Source organism: Strongylocentrotus purpuratus, unplaced genomic scaffold, assembly GCF_000002235.5.
Source record: "Strongylocentrotus purpuratus isolate Spur 01 unplaced genomic scaffold, Spur_5.0 spur5_scaffold_14, whole genome shotgun sequence".
NCBI classification, from domain to species: Eukaryota; Metazoa; Echinodermata; class Echinoidea; order Camarodonta; family Strongylocentrotidae; genus Strongylocentrotus; species Strongylocentrotus purpuratus.
Genome location: NW_022145599.1, coordinates 13,765,532 through 13,778,188, shown reverse-complemented (window position 1 = coordinate 13,778,188; position 12,657 = coordinate 13,765,532). Strand labels below are relative to the sequence as shown.

The window sequence follows — 12,657 nt, the reverse complement described above, 5'->3', positions numbered from 1 at the left end:
AACAAAATCGAACGATATTTTCGCATCATTTATCTACTTTCCCATGCGCTGTCTATGTAAATAAGACATAAAACATGTATGTTTAGTATTTGTTTATGAGCGAAGTTAGTTTTTATCTGACCGCATTTTCTTTTCTTTTTTCTTTACAGGAATTGTTATCGTGGACTCAACAACTGTATCTGTGTCGAATGGAGTTTATGAGGGGTCGTTTACTCCTGCGGTGATCTTCGATTTGACTTTTGCACCATCCTCCTTGGCAACGTATTCTGTGGGTGGGGCTGGTACATCGCAGCTATGGACTGTCGATGCCTTCTTTACGTCTGACCCCGACGCTGGTCCCACAACGTCTAATCGACGAATTCTACTGAATACTGCGCAGGAAATCACTCTTTGGGAACCTCCGGCGTCAACCACCATCTCTGGTCTAAATGCTCTTCAAGTGTCAGTGCCTGGAGGTGTAGTCTGCTCTGATATGGAATTCTTTTGTGCTATCATTGGTAGAAATACCGGTTCATCACATTTTTTCCAACTCACAGCTAGTAACCCAGACTCCTTCCAAGGTTGTGTCTCCATAAGTTGTAGAGGTAAGATTGGAAGTGAATTGTAAGGTACACTTGTTTTTTCCTCTTTAATTTAATAAATTGAAAAGTAAAAACCTGCGTTGAATATATTCCCCGTCCTTTTATGGAGATGTAATATCTACAAACAAACGAAACCGTCGTTTGTTTCATTCTCCTGGAATTCACTTGATTTTGTTTTGTTTTTAATCCCGAACATTGATGGAAAGTATTCAAGCATACAAATGGCACTGCACCGATGACGTATTATTCTTGGGAAGCAATTACACTACGTAATAAAGGAGGAATTATATTGCCTAAACATCTACTTGCGATCGTTATGATCAAACAAACGTAGATCAATTCATCATTCAACTTCCTTTCGCGCAGTAACGATTTCGTCAAGTTCATCTACACCATAAAGGCTTGTTCAGATATGAGATAGTAAACCACCACAAAACGGCCGCAACCGAATTTTTTAAAAGTAAATGACGGAACAAGTGCGCGCAACAAAGTACTGATTGTAAACTTCTCCAATACCTCAATGTAAGTGACATAGTAATAATAATATGGTTATTTATATATCACCGGTATCCGTCATGTTCTGACGCTCATGAGAATTAAATGTCATTGTCATTTTCTGAGCTGTTTTATATGTTATATGATTCAGAAATGTAAAGCGTATTGCACTTTACGGATATATTAAACAAAGACAACGCGATTTTCCAGAGTCATATCTGAACGAGCTTCAATAGAAACAAAACATTTCCGGTTAATGAACATTAAGACCAATACAGGAGAAATTAGACGCAGCTTTATCCCTATGAAAGTTAACAGCTGTCTGCCTGAAATCTTATTTGTACTAACATGTTCTGGCTTTAAGAATTTTTATTTTTATTTCTTTACAGGTGTGGAAATAACAGATACGACTGTGCAGATTTCATCTGGAGACCTTCAAGCAGGGGAATCTGGACAGACAGTCTCTTTCAATGTGCAGCTGGACTCCGAGCATAGTGCTGGAAGCGTCAGCGGTTCCAATTTATGGAGCATCGTCGCCTTCGGTGGAGACAACTCGTTGGGGACTGGCAGCAGATTTCAAGAGACCGGTGTGCTTACTGACGGCATACAAGGGACAGTAGGAATAGACGCCGGTACAACGAGTACCATTTCCGATCTCTCTTTTGAAGTGAACCTTGGCAGTGGCTTTGCGACATGTGATGACTACCCATTTATCTGCATAGAAGTGTCAAAGGGTAGCCTAGCTATCCCTAACTCCGGTCTTTCCGGTGGTTCTAATCTCGTCGCCTGCCAAGCAGTAACATGCAGAGGTGAGAAATAAATTAACGAAAATGTATGATTCTTTGGTATGTATTTCCAAAGAGACGGAAATGAACAGGAACTAGGATATGATAATAATCGGTAAACTGATTACGGATACCAACCATTTTATTAATTTGTCTCAATTCGACCAATCACTTCCGTATTTGTCTACAAACAGTTGATATTCAAAACTACAGAAGTTAATTTACCAACACAATCATCTCCAATGACCATATTTTTAATTTTTGTTTACGCTATCGATAGGTGTCGAGATAACACAAACACTTGTCAGCGTGTTATCCGGTGCTCTACTGGAGGGAAAGAGTCAGGATATAGCCTTCAATGTTGATCTGACATCAGAAAGCACCGGTGGAACCGCTGAAGGGGCTAACCTATGGCGGATAACAACTTTTGTCAGTGTAACCGCAAACGGTTTAGGTACCCGCCTGGAAGAGACCACGACTATACTAAGTACAGCACAATCTGGAACTACCCTCAAAGCTGGAGCTTCTGCAAGGCTCGGGGGAGTAACGGCTTCCTGGAACTTGATGGACGGTCCGACCTGTTCAGAGATTATTCACTTTTGCGTAGAAGTTGCCAAGGGCACAAATACAAACTTTGTGTTGATAGGAGTACCCTCTGCCAGTGTCTTGATAGCATGCACGCCGATATCATGCAGAGGTGTGAGCAAGAATAATTTCAGTTTCAGGTTATTGTTTCGAATTTCACATGTTTATATTTTACAATGTTTACCGAAATATAAATGGTACTAACAAACATAAATTATTTTGTTCAATACAAGAACAGAAAATAAGTACCATGTTTCAATTACTTTTCATGCCGTTTAAATTTTTAACTGAAAATATTGAACTAAAAGAAGAGTAAAATATAGAGGAGGGCCTATGGTATCAGTTTTGCATTTGTGTTTATTTAAATGCAAGATTAGGATGGCGGCCAACCATTATTTGATTTTCTTTGACTTAAAACGACTCTTGGAAAGAAATAGGTTTTTATGAAAAATATCTAACTATTTTGACAAAAAGATGCGGTATAGTTTGTTTTCATTAAATGATTGATAATTTATTTATTTATTAATCCAATATCATTGTAGTACCTTACATATGATAACCGGAGTGCAGTTATTTCGGAATAAATGTTTTTTCCAATGTTTAAATACCATTAACAAACAAATTTCTCTCTGCAATTTGTCTAGGCCACATAGTAAATCACTTTGTGTTGTGTTCGAAACTTTCGTACAATACACCAACGATATTTCCAGTTGCATATTGCATGCTTGGGCGATAAGTATCATTATGCTAACCAAATTCATAACTTTATTCTGGAGCCGACACTGGACCTTACAAAAAAACCTAAACCTAACCTAAAACACACTTGTAGCTCATGCTCTAACCCTATACATATGATAGAATACATAATGCACATGACAATTATTACCGGAGCATGTATCGGAGTACAACATGATCTTAATACTTTTCAATACTTTTGTAATCTCCTTTTTAATTTCGTCGGTTGTAGGAGTGGAGATTTCAAGTACATCAGTAGCTGTAACTCCAGGGGATGTCTTGGAAGGAAGGCTTCAGCCGCTGATTTTAGACATCACTATTTTGTCTATTGAGGCAGCTGGTAGCGTGAGCGGCTCTGGTCTCATTGACGTGCGTTCCTTCCTTAGCAGCAACTCCGACGGCTCCGGGAATCCTTTTGACACCTTCACATCTCCTGTACTCTCGAGTGTTCATGGATTTACAGGAATAACTGCTGGCGACCCTGCTGGCATATCTAACCTTGCAGTCAACATCGATCTCAGAGACGGACCAACGTGTTCTGATTTCAATTATGTCTGTGTAGAAATTCAAAAAGGGGCCTCGCCTTCAATCGATTTTCAACTATCAGGAATTCCTTCCCAGGCAGTTCTCATCGGATGTCGCCAAATAACATGCAGAGGTAAATCTAGCCTATAAATGCGCACATTCTACTTTGAGTCAGTAATCCATGCATTTGTGTCCCATACCTTCCGAACCAGGTCTAAGATTTTAATTTATATCTGGTAATTGTGTGTAGTTGATAGTTCTCATGTACAGCTTGGATTATGTATAAACAAAAGTAAAGTTTTTTCTGACTGACGTATTGGACTCACAAGACAATATTCGATTATTAATGTACCTCACATCGATAGACCAAAGAATTAGAAAAGAACAGTTATCGATAGCTATAAAACATCACCAATTTAGAGACGTGTGTTTGATAACTCTGTTTTTTTCTGTCATGATTTTAGGTGTGGAAATAACCCAGACACAAGTATCAGTTACATCTGGCGACATTAGGGAAGGCGCGAGTCAGTCTGTCAACTTTGATGTAACACTCAACTCTGACGGAGCGGCTGGTAGCGTGAGTGGTTCTGACCTGTGGCAGATAACCCCTTTCCTCAGCTCTAGATCAGACGCGTCTGGGAGTGTCCAGAACTTCCCCAATGCAGTGCTGAGCACGTTCCAGGGCAATGCACCTCTCATTGCTGGCAGTCCTACTATAATCAGTGGCGTCAGCGTTCCTGCCGATCTGACCAGCGGGCCGTCATGTTCACAGTTTGGATTCTTCTGTGTCAGTGTAGATAGAAACTCCTTGGCAGACCCCCAGTTCCTCCTTAGCGGGATTCCTGGTCCGGAGTCTTTAACCTCTTGTCAAGCAATAAACTGTAGAGGTAAATCCATTCTACTGATTTCCATTAGATAAACAAACTGGATGATATTCTTTATATGAGATGCCGCAGTTTTTTTTTTTTTTAGCAAACTCTATCTCACCGATCCTTAAGCTACACTCCTGAATTTGAAACTGGTTAATACCACGTGAAAGAAAACAGCTTGATAAATCATGCAGTAACGTTAACAGCATTTATGTATTCGATCTATTTTTCTTCAAATACTTCATATTTTTGTTCCGTGGTTCTTCGATAGCTTTATTATTGAATTTTTGTACCACTTTATTCATTACGACAGGTGTGGAGGTTACGAGCACAATTGTAACCATCGGCGGAGGCGAGATCATCGAAGGCAGTATGTCCACTCTTTCCTTCACTGTTGCTTTAACAACACAAGCGGTTGGGGGAAACGTGGCAGGAACTAATCTGTGGCAGGTATCTGCATTTGGAAGTTCATCCAACGATGGCTCAGGCACTCGGTACTTGACGACCCCTGTCGGCCTCCCAACTGCAGCCGCAAACGCCATGGTTCTTGCCGGTCAGGTCACCTCCTTGGCTGGACTCGGCGCGGACTTCATGCTTAGTTCAAGCATCACATGTGCGCAGTTCCAATTTCTCTGTGTGCAGGTGGACAGAGGCACAACCTCAAATCCTTTCTTCTCTCTCACTGGTGTGCCGGATGGAAATTCACTAATTGGGTGCACACCGACACCATGTGGCGGTAATTTCCTTTCATTCATTGTATAATTGAGAATACTAGAATTCCATAATTGTATTTATACATACATTATAACACAATCAAAGCAGATCGAGGTTGTGTAATCTCCATACTATAATCATAGATCAATATATTCACACACCCATATGCAAAGGCTTTACATGGTTAAAAATAATGTTAATGTTAATGGTAGCGCTTAACTTAACCACAAACAGAGAAATATGACCCAAAAGCAAATAACCAACATACAGTTGCAAATCATACTTCATAATCTTTTTTTATTACCAGGGGTTGAGATCACAGATACGGTACTCGACATACAGAATGGCTATCTGCAAGAAGGAGTTTCATCCAGCACAATCCTCTTCGACGTTTCTCTTCTCTCCAACCCTGATGGTGGAAGTGTCAGTGGGTCTAACTTATGGGATATCACTGCATGGATATCAACAGATCCTGACGGTGCCTCGACAAGGTACCTTGAGCAGTCCATTCCTCTAACTCTGGTACAGAGTGGAACTCCCATCGTGTCAGGAGTGAATACGGCCATCATAAATGGTGTGTCAGCAGTATGGGACTTGTCTGCTGGTCCACTGTGCACACAGGCTAGTTACATGTGTGTTCGTGTCCAGAAAGCAAACCTTGCTAATCCGGATTTCCAAGTCACCGGCACACCAAACGATGAAGTATTTACAGATTGCGCACAACTCCAGTGCAGAGGTAAATCAATACGTGGAATAAATACATGTCATGCACTTTCCGAAGGCAACTGATAATACAACAATATAATGATCTCGGTATCATGAGCAGATTCCCGTATGATGTTTACTTGATAGTCCTGTTCTCAAACCCCTTTCGCTTTCTCTCTTTTGTCTCCCCCCCCCCCCCCTTTTTTTTCACGAGTCGATGGGGCCCTTGTACTCATCATTTACGTCAATGACAAAAGTATTTGTTTGTTCTTTCATTTATTTATCTAGGGGAGCATTCTAAAACCTTAAAAAAAAAGTTTGTATATTGTAGACCACTGCCTCTATCCTTAAAGTCTAATTATCCCCTTCTTTCTCTCTCTCTCTCTCTCTCCTTCTCTCTTTATCTATCTTGTTAAAGATGTTGAGGTCACGGGTACGGTAGTTGGTCTTGCATCTGCATCACTTCTTGAAGGTGCCGCACAGACCCTTTCTTTTGCCTATACCATCAACACTGACCAAAATGGAGGTGGTGTTACAGGAACCAACCTCTGGGATCTGTCTATCTTCCTTAGTGATGACCAATTGGGTTCCAACCCAATCAGCGAACAAAGCATTCTTCTAAGTCCAACTCAAGCAAATTCCCTGGTAACTCCGGGAGTTCCGACAGTAATTAGTGGCTTGGATGCTATGTTGAATCTCCAAACTGGACCTACCTGCTCTCAGTTCAGCTACGTATGTGTGAGACTGAGGAAGAGTACAGTTGCCAATCCTAACTTCGGTCTAACCGGATCACCTGACGATTCTGTATTCATTGGATGTCAAGAAGTCACTTGTACAGGTAAGTGAATAGTTTGTTGAATCACGCAGGTTAAATGCAGGCTTTCCTTCAAGATTTGCATATTTCATGATCAGGTTCTTCTAACAAGGCAGTAAGTTCGAGATGATGTTTCCTATCAAGACGTGCTCCTTTAACTTGAATGTCTACTTTAATGTTTTTCGTTGATCTTGATACAGGGTCCACCTGATTCCCGTTGGCAAGGAATGTAATCCATCTACAATATGTGCGTTTTTTTCCCCAATTCAATCCCTTAGCTTCTGGAACACTTTACTCTCTGTATAGTCACTATAAGATAATTCGAAACAACTCTTCAAAAGTATTTCAAGTAAACAAATGATGACTCGCAATTTCTATGTTGAATTCACGCCATGCATCTACCCAGTCATATCCAAAGACAACATCAGAGACGACATATTACATTGTAGACTTTTCCGCACCCGACTCTTAATTGAGACGGGTATATCGGTGAGTGATTTTTGTATGTGTACGTTGAGTGTTCTAATGTGCTCCCTACAGGTGTTATGATCAGTTCAACAAGTCTCGGTCTTAGATCGGGTGATATACAGGAGGGTACAAGCCAGAATGTGCAATTCGACTTTAACCTTGTATCTGATGCGGCGGGGGGCAGTGTAATCGGTAACAATCTATGGGGAGTCACCGTCTTTGGGAGTCAAAATGACAACGGACTAGGACCTCGTGTGGCGCCAGAGGTCGTTTCTCTCACTACGGTGCAAGGAAGAACCGCCATCTCTGCAGGAATCCCTGCAGTCATTTCAGGACTCGCGTTCACTTTGGACCTCACAAATGGTCCATTGTGTTCGGAATTTGGCTACCTCTGTGCCCAGGTTGAGAAGAACCCATCTTCCAGTCTTGATTTTGCGTTCTCTGGTACTCCAGACGATTCTGTTCTGACAAGCTGTTTACCAGTGACGTGTAGGGGTGAGCAACTCGTTAATGTTAAAGCCTATCTGCACTAGCATATTGCTCCGTTTAGTCTCATTTCACAACGCCCCCTATTGTCAGAGTCAGCAGCCATACATGTTAGCCTATCGACGTTTTTTTTTTTTAATTGTTAAAAATTTATTTTTTGTTTAAACGAAAAGCACATCCACCCGACGTACGTTATCACTAGCTCTTTCATTGGAGCCCTCATGTCTCATTGACTTTTGAAAGTTCACCCACCGTAATTTTTCAAAATAGGTTGCAAGCTCGCCATTGCCTATAATACACATGTGAAACAAGTCGAACTTTGGACTCAGTCTGCCAAGTGATTGTAAGATTATAGGTCAAGCACACGAAGGAAAAGAAGCATGAATTATCAATTATCACTTCTGCTATGTTCATTATGTCCATTTCATCCAACCCCCCCCCCCCCCCCCCCCCCCCCACCGTAATTTTTCCATTTAGTAAAAGCAAACATTTTGCCGAGTTTAGCAAAAACATGAATATTCATGAACGGTCAGACAATACAGCCTTTTAGTACGTAACGTATAGTGAATGGGAATGGGCGATGATCCGTCCAGGAGGTAGAGGTCAGTGTTTTGTGCTGGCAATGTTCACGCGAGCGAAAATGAGACAATCGGAGCAATATGTTTGGCCAGGAGGAATTAAACCTCCCTGTATGGTCACTGACAGGTGGTTATCTCATCAAATCAGCTCTTAATTAACATAAGAAAAAGGGGACCATGGGGTACCGATGGTCACCGATAAAGAATTGTTTGCTATATAGAGGGCGCAAGTAGCTATAAGTAGTGCAGTGGGGCTTAAAACAATATTATACGTAAAAACCGAAACTTTTGCCAAACATTGTTGGGGAGTAATAAAAACCTAATATATATTCGACCTTTTCATCGAGAAACTTCCATTAAAAACACCAAGTACCGAAGCCTCATTGATCATCAGTATTGCTAATGCTCATCAGGACGCTTATCCAGCTCGTGTTAAAACACTGAAGATTAAAATACTTTTGTCTGCCTCTCCTAAAATATTTCTTAGATTTATACCTAGTCTGGGAGACACTCGTAAACAATATCATCGAATTTTCCTTTGTAATGGTTTGGATTTCTGTTGTGTTTTTTTTAAACATGAGAATCAAGATCTTATTTCCATTTCTATCATATCCTGGCTCTATTTTCCGTTATAATTTCACTTGAATAGGGGTCGACATAACACAAACCACGGTGACTGTTGGAAGCCCAGAAGTTTTGGAAGGAACAGCCAACGATTTGGACCTGACGATCTCTTTAGTGTCCAACGTCCTGGCCGGCAGTGTTAACGGTGACGACCTGTGGCGCGTACTCGCCTTCCTGAGTGCTAACGCAGATGGCACTGGCTCGCGACTTCAAGAGAACGACATCACACTCACCGCCGCTCAGTCAGGATTGGATATAACCGCAGGAAGTCCTGTTCAACTATCTTCGCTCGTTTACCAACTTGACCTGGTCGGCGGCACCACTTGCTCCGAATTCCAGCACGTGTGTGTCCAAGTTTTGCAGGGTCCGACACCTAACCCAGCATTCCAACTTGACAGTTTACCAGCGGACCTTATAGATTGTATGCCGGTGACATGCAGAGGTAGGATATTCATCGATCATTGTTTATGAAGCCCTATTGTGTTTTCCGTGTTCTTTGGTGAAACAAATAATAATAAAACGCGGAAAGAGTATATATGGATCAGCCAGAAAATGAAATAATACAGAAATTATATATATATATATATATACATCAATGTCATGTTAAAAAACGCTAAATATCATGTCACTTTTAAATATACTCGATATTTCAGTACTAATGGAAAGTTAGCTGATACAGGTCTACAGCTATTCCCCAAATATAGTCGAAGACATCTAAAGTTAATTGAATGTGCTGCAAATGTAAGATACATATTTTATATAATATTTTGTTTAATTCTTACAAACTACTTATAACATTTTTTACCCTAATGTTCAAATCCAGGTGTTGAAATCACCAACGCGGAAGTGAACCTTATTTCTGGGGAGGTCCGTGAAGGTGTGGCTGGACAGACTTTGACTCTGGACTTCACCTTGGAATCGGACCAACTCGCAGGAAGCGTAAGCGGCACCAACTTGTGGAACTTTGTCGTGTTCGGCAGTATGAATGCAGATGGGAGCGGAGACAGGGTGACGCAGTCCGTCTCGCCCACGACCGCTCATTACGACACATCGCTCGTGGCGGGTGTAGATACTGTCTTTAATTCCATGGCCATCGCGTGGGATATGGATGCGGGTGCTACCTGTGAGGATGTGCAGTTTATATGCTTCGAGGCGTCGAAGAATCCGGCATCAAATCCTGACTTTACCCTCACTGTATCCAGTGACAGTGTGCTACGTGCTTGCCAGGCATTGAATTGCAGAGGTCAGTGTAAAGGCGAATTTTCACTTCGCTTCATATTAAACAGATATTGGATACCACACACAGTTTGTTAATGTTATAATATTATTGGTGGATAAATTGTACATTTTATTCTCTTCTCATAATGTAATTAAATTCAAGTTACAGCCCTTCGGCAGTGATGTAGCAATAAATGGATGGGTGGCACGAATAGTAGTAAGGTTGATTCATGATAAATAGGATTGCCTCTTGGAACAGTGGCTATAACGAAATTATAATAAAACATCATATTGATATTTAAAAAACTTCAAACTTTTTCGAAAAGATTTGTTCGATATGACAAAATGAAAAACACTTATTGTAGTCCATATTATACATTTATTGACTGGCAGGGGGTGTAATATAACATTATTTGGACCGCTCAAGGGAGTTATATTTCCCAAGTGGTTATATTTTCCCGAAGCGCGCAGCGCTAAGGGAAAATATGGTCACGAGGGGAAATATAACTCCCTTCAGGTCCAAAGAGTCTTATATACCCCCTGCCAGTCAATAACTGTTATATTAGATAGCCCTTTTTTGTAGGGGGGGTCAAAAAATTGTTTGCCCCCCCAAAAAAAAAATCCCCTTTTTTTTCGGAAATTACGGAAAAATAATCTGTCGAGATAGTTCAAGAAAGAAAAAAAAAACCTTACAAAAAAAAAATTATGAAAAAAAAAAAAATCGAAAAAAAAAACACTTTACCCCAAAAAAGCATTTTTCGGGAAGAAAAAAAAAATTACCCAAAAAAGCATTTTTTTGGAAAAAATAATTTCAAGGGAAAAAAAAATTCATGAAAAAAAATATTGAAAAAATGAAATGACCTTCGGTAATGGTGTAATGTGTATAATTGGTGACATACAGTCCTCAAGAGGGCGACATGCATTGATTAAAAATATATTCATTTCACCAGCTGGTTAATATAACACCGAAAAGTGACCGGCCAGGAAAATATAACAATTTGGATCCTCACAATTGATATCACGTGACGAGCTCTGGACCAATCACATCTCGGTATCTGTCTAAGCTATCTAATATAGGCTAACAAACAAAAAACCTTCTAAATTAGTTGAAAATTCGTACGGTAGATATCCTGAAAATATGATTCGGAAACCATGTAAATAGACCTAGTATATACATTATATATCATTATAGTTGCATCAGACGTAGGTTAAGACATGCATTTGTTGAATGTTCTTGTATGTTAGTTTCTATTTCTATTTTACCACGAGATCTATATTGGATGTGCTTTTTTCTTATCAAGTACTGTTTTATGAAACGATAACCTTATTTATTCTCTTGCAATCCCTATTTAGGAGTGGAATTTACAGATACGAGTTTGCAAGTTATATCTGGAAATAAGCTGGTCGAGGGGGATTCTGCGCATCAAATCACCTTTGATATTCTGGTGGATTCCGACGCGGCAGGTGGCAGTGTGTCCGGTACAAATCTGTGGCAGGTGAGAGCATATGCAACGGGAAGCGGCACAACAGGTGGAAGCGTCATCAACCCGGTCAGTGTCACCTTAACCCCTAGTCAGAGCGGCACTGGAATCAACGCTGGAACGAGGGCCAACATCATGTCGGTGACCGCCAATCTCAACTTGGAAAACACGTTATGTACAGGACTTGCAGGAATCTGTGTAATCTTACAGCAAAACCCGTCTTCAAACCCTACCTTCACATTTGATCCTCAACCAAACAGCAAAATTCTGACGTCTTGCGTACCAGCTACATGCACTGGTAAGCACTGGTAACCATTGCGGGAATTCAGTAATACCTAAGATGATTTACTTTTCCCTGATTCTATACATCAACAAGCCTATAATGTGCTCAACATTCGGGGTTGAAGAAGGATACGAATATTATGTTATCGTCTTAAAATGTTGATCCAGGGCGTCGGGATGTCAAGATAAATTATTTTAAAAAGAGTAGGAAACTAGGAGTAATTGTGCATACATTTAGCTGCGTTGTAGGACTTAATATTATTGTCCCATGTTTTTGCTTTATTATTAGGTGTCCAAGTTACTGATGTCAATTTCATCCTAATATCCGGTGCACCGCTCCAAGCAGGTTCTGATAGCAACGATATAGCCCTGGATCTGAATATCATCACTGATGGTGGTGGAGCAGGCGTCTCAGGATCAAATCTCTGGCAGGTATGTTATTTGCAATTATGTTCACAAAGCGGTCAGAAATTGCGGCAAGATAAGTGAAATGTGCTAGGTCTGATGAAGGTTAGAACTTTATACATAACTTGTTGTATGAATGAAGTACAGGAAACAGGTATTTCTACAAAACTATTCGGAATCATAATATTCACTTTATTTGAAGAATTGACTTTACCGTGAATCTCCTCATTTGTTGAATTACTCTGCCGACACGTTTGCAAACTGAATTAGTTCATGCAAGAATGCAAAGACCCTATTGGAAAAGTGC

General features: G+C 40.5%; 1 protein-coding gene across 1 annotated transcript in view; it reads left to right on the top strand.

The window, feature by feature from the left end:
• Positions 1–12,657, top strand: part of LOC100889618 — a 58,365-nt gene that overhangs the window by 25,444 nt on the left and 20,264 nt on the right. Inside the window, exons 6-18 of the mRNA XM_030985079.1 lie at positions 150–584; positions 1,466–1,885; positions 2,142–2,558; positions 3,414–3,839; positions 4,171–4,593; positions 4,889–5,311; positions 5,597–6,025; positions 6,413–6,832; positions 7,349–7,771; positions 8,990–9,406; positions 9,788–10,207; positions 11,536–11,961; positions 12,235–12,377. Of these exons, the coding sequence (XP_030840939.1) occupies positions 150–584; positions 1,466–1,885; positions 2,142–2,558; positions 3,414–3,839; positions 4,171–4,593; positions 4,889–5,311; positions 5,597–6,025; positions 6,413–6,832; positions 7,349–7,771; positions 8,990–9,406; positions 9,788–10,207; positions 11,536–11,961; positions 12,235–12,377 (5,222 nt within the window). The remainder of the gene's footprint in view (positions 1–149; positions 585–1,465; positions 1,886–2,141; positions 2,559–3,413; positions 3,840–4,170; positions 4,594–4,888; positions 5,312–5,596; positions 6,026–6,412; positions 6,833–7,348; positions 7,772–8,989; positions 9,407–9,787; positions 10,208–11,535; positions 11,962–12,234; positions 12,378–12,657) is intronic.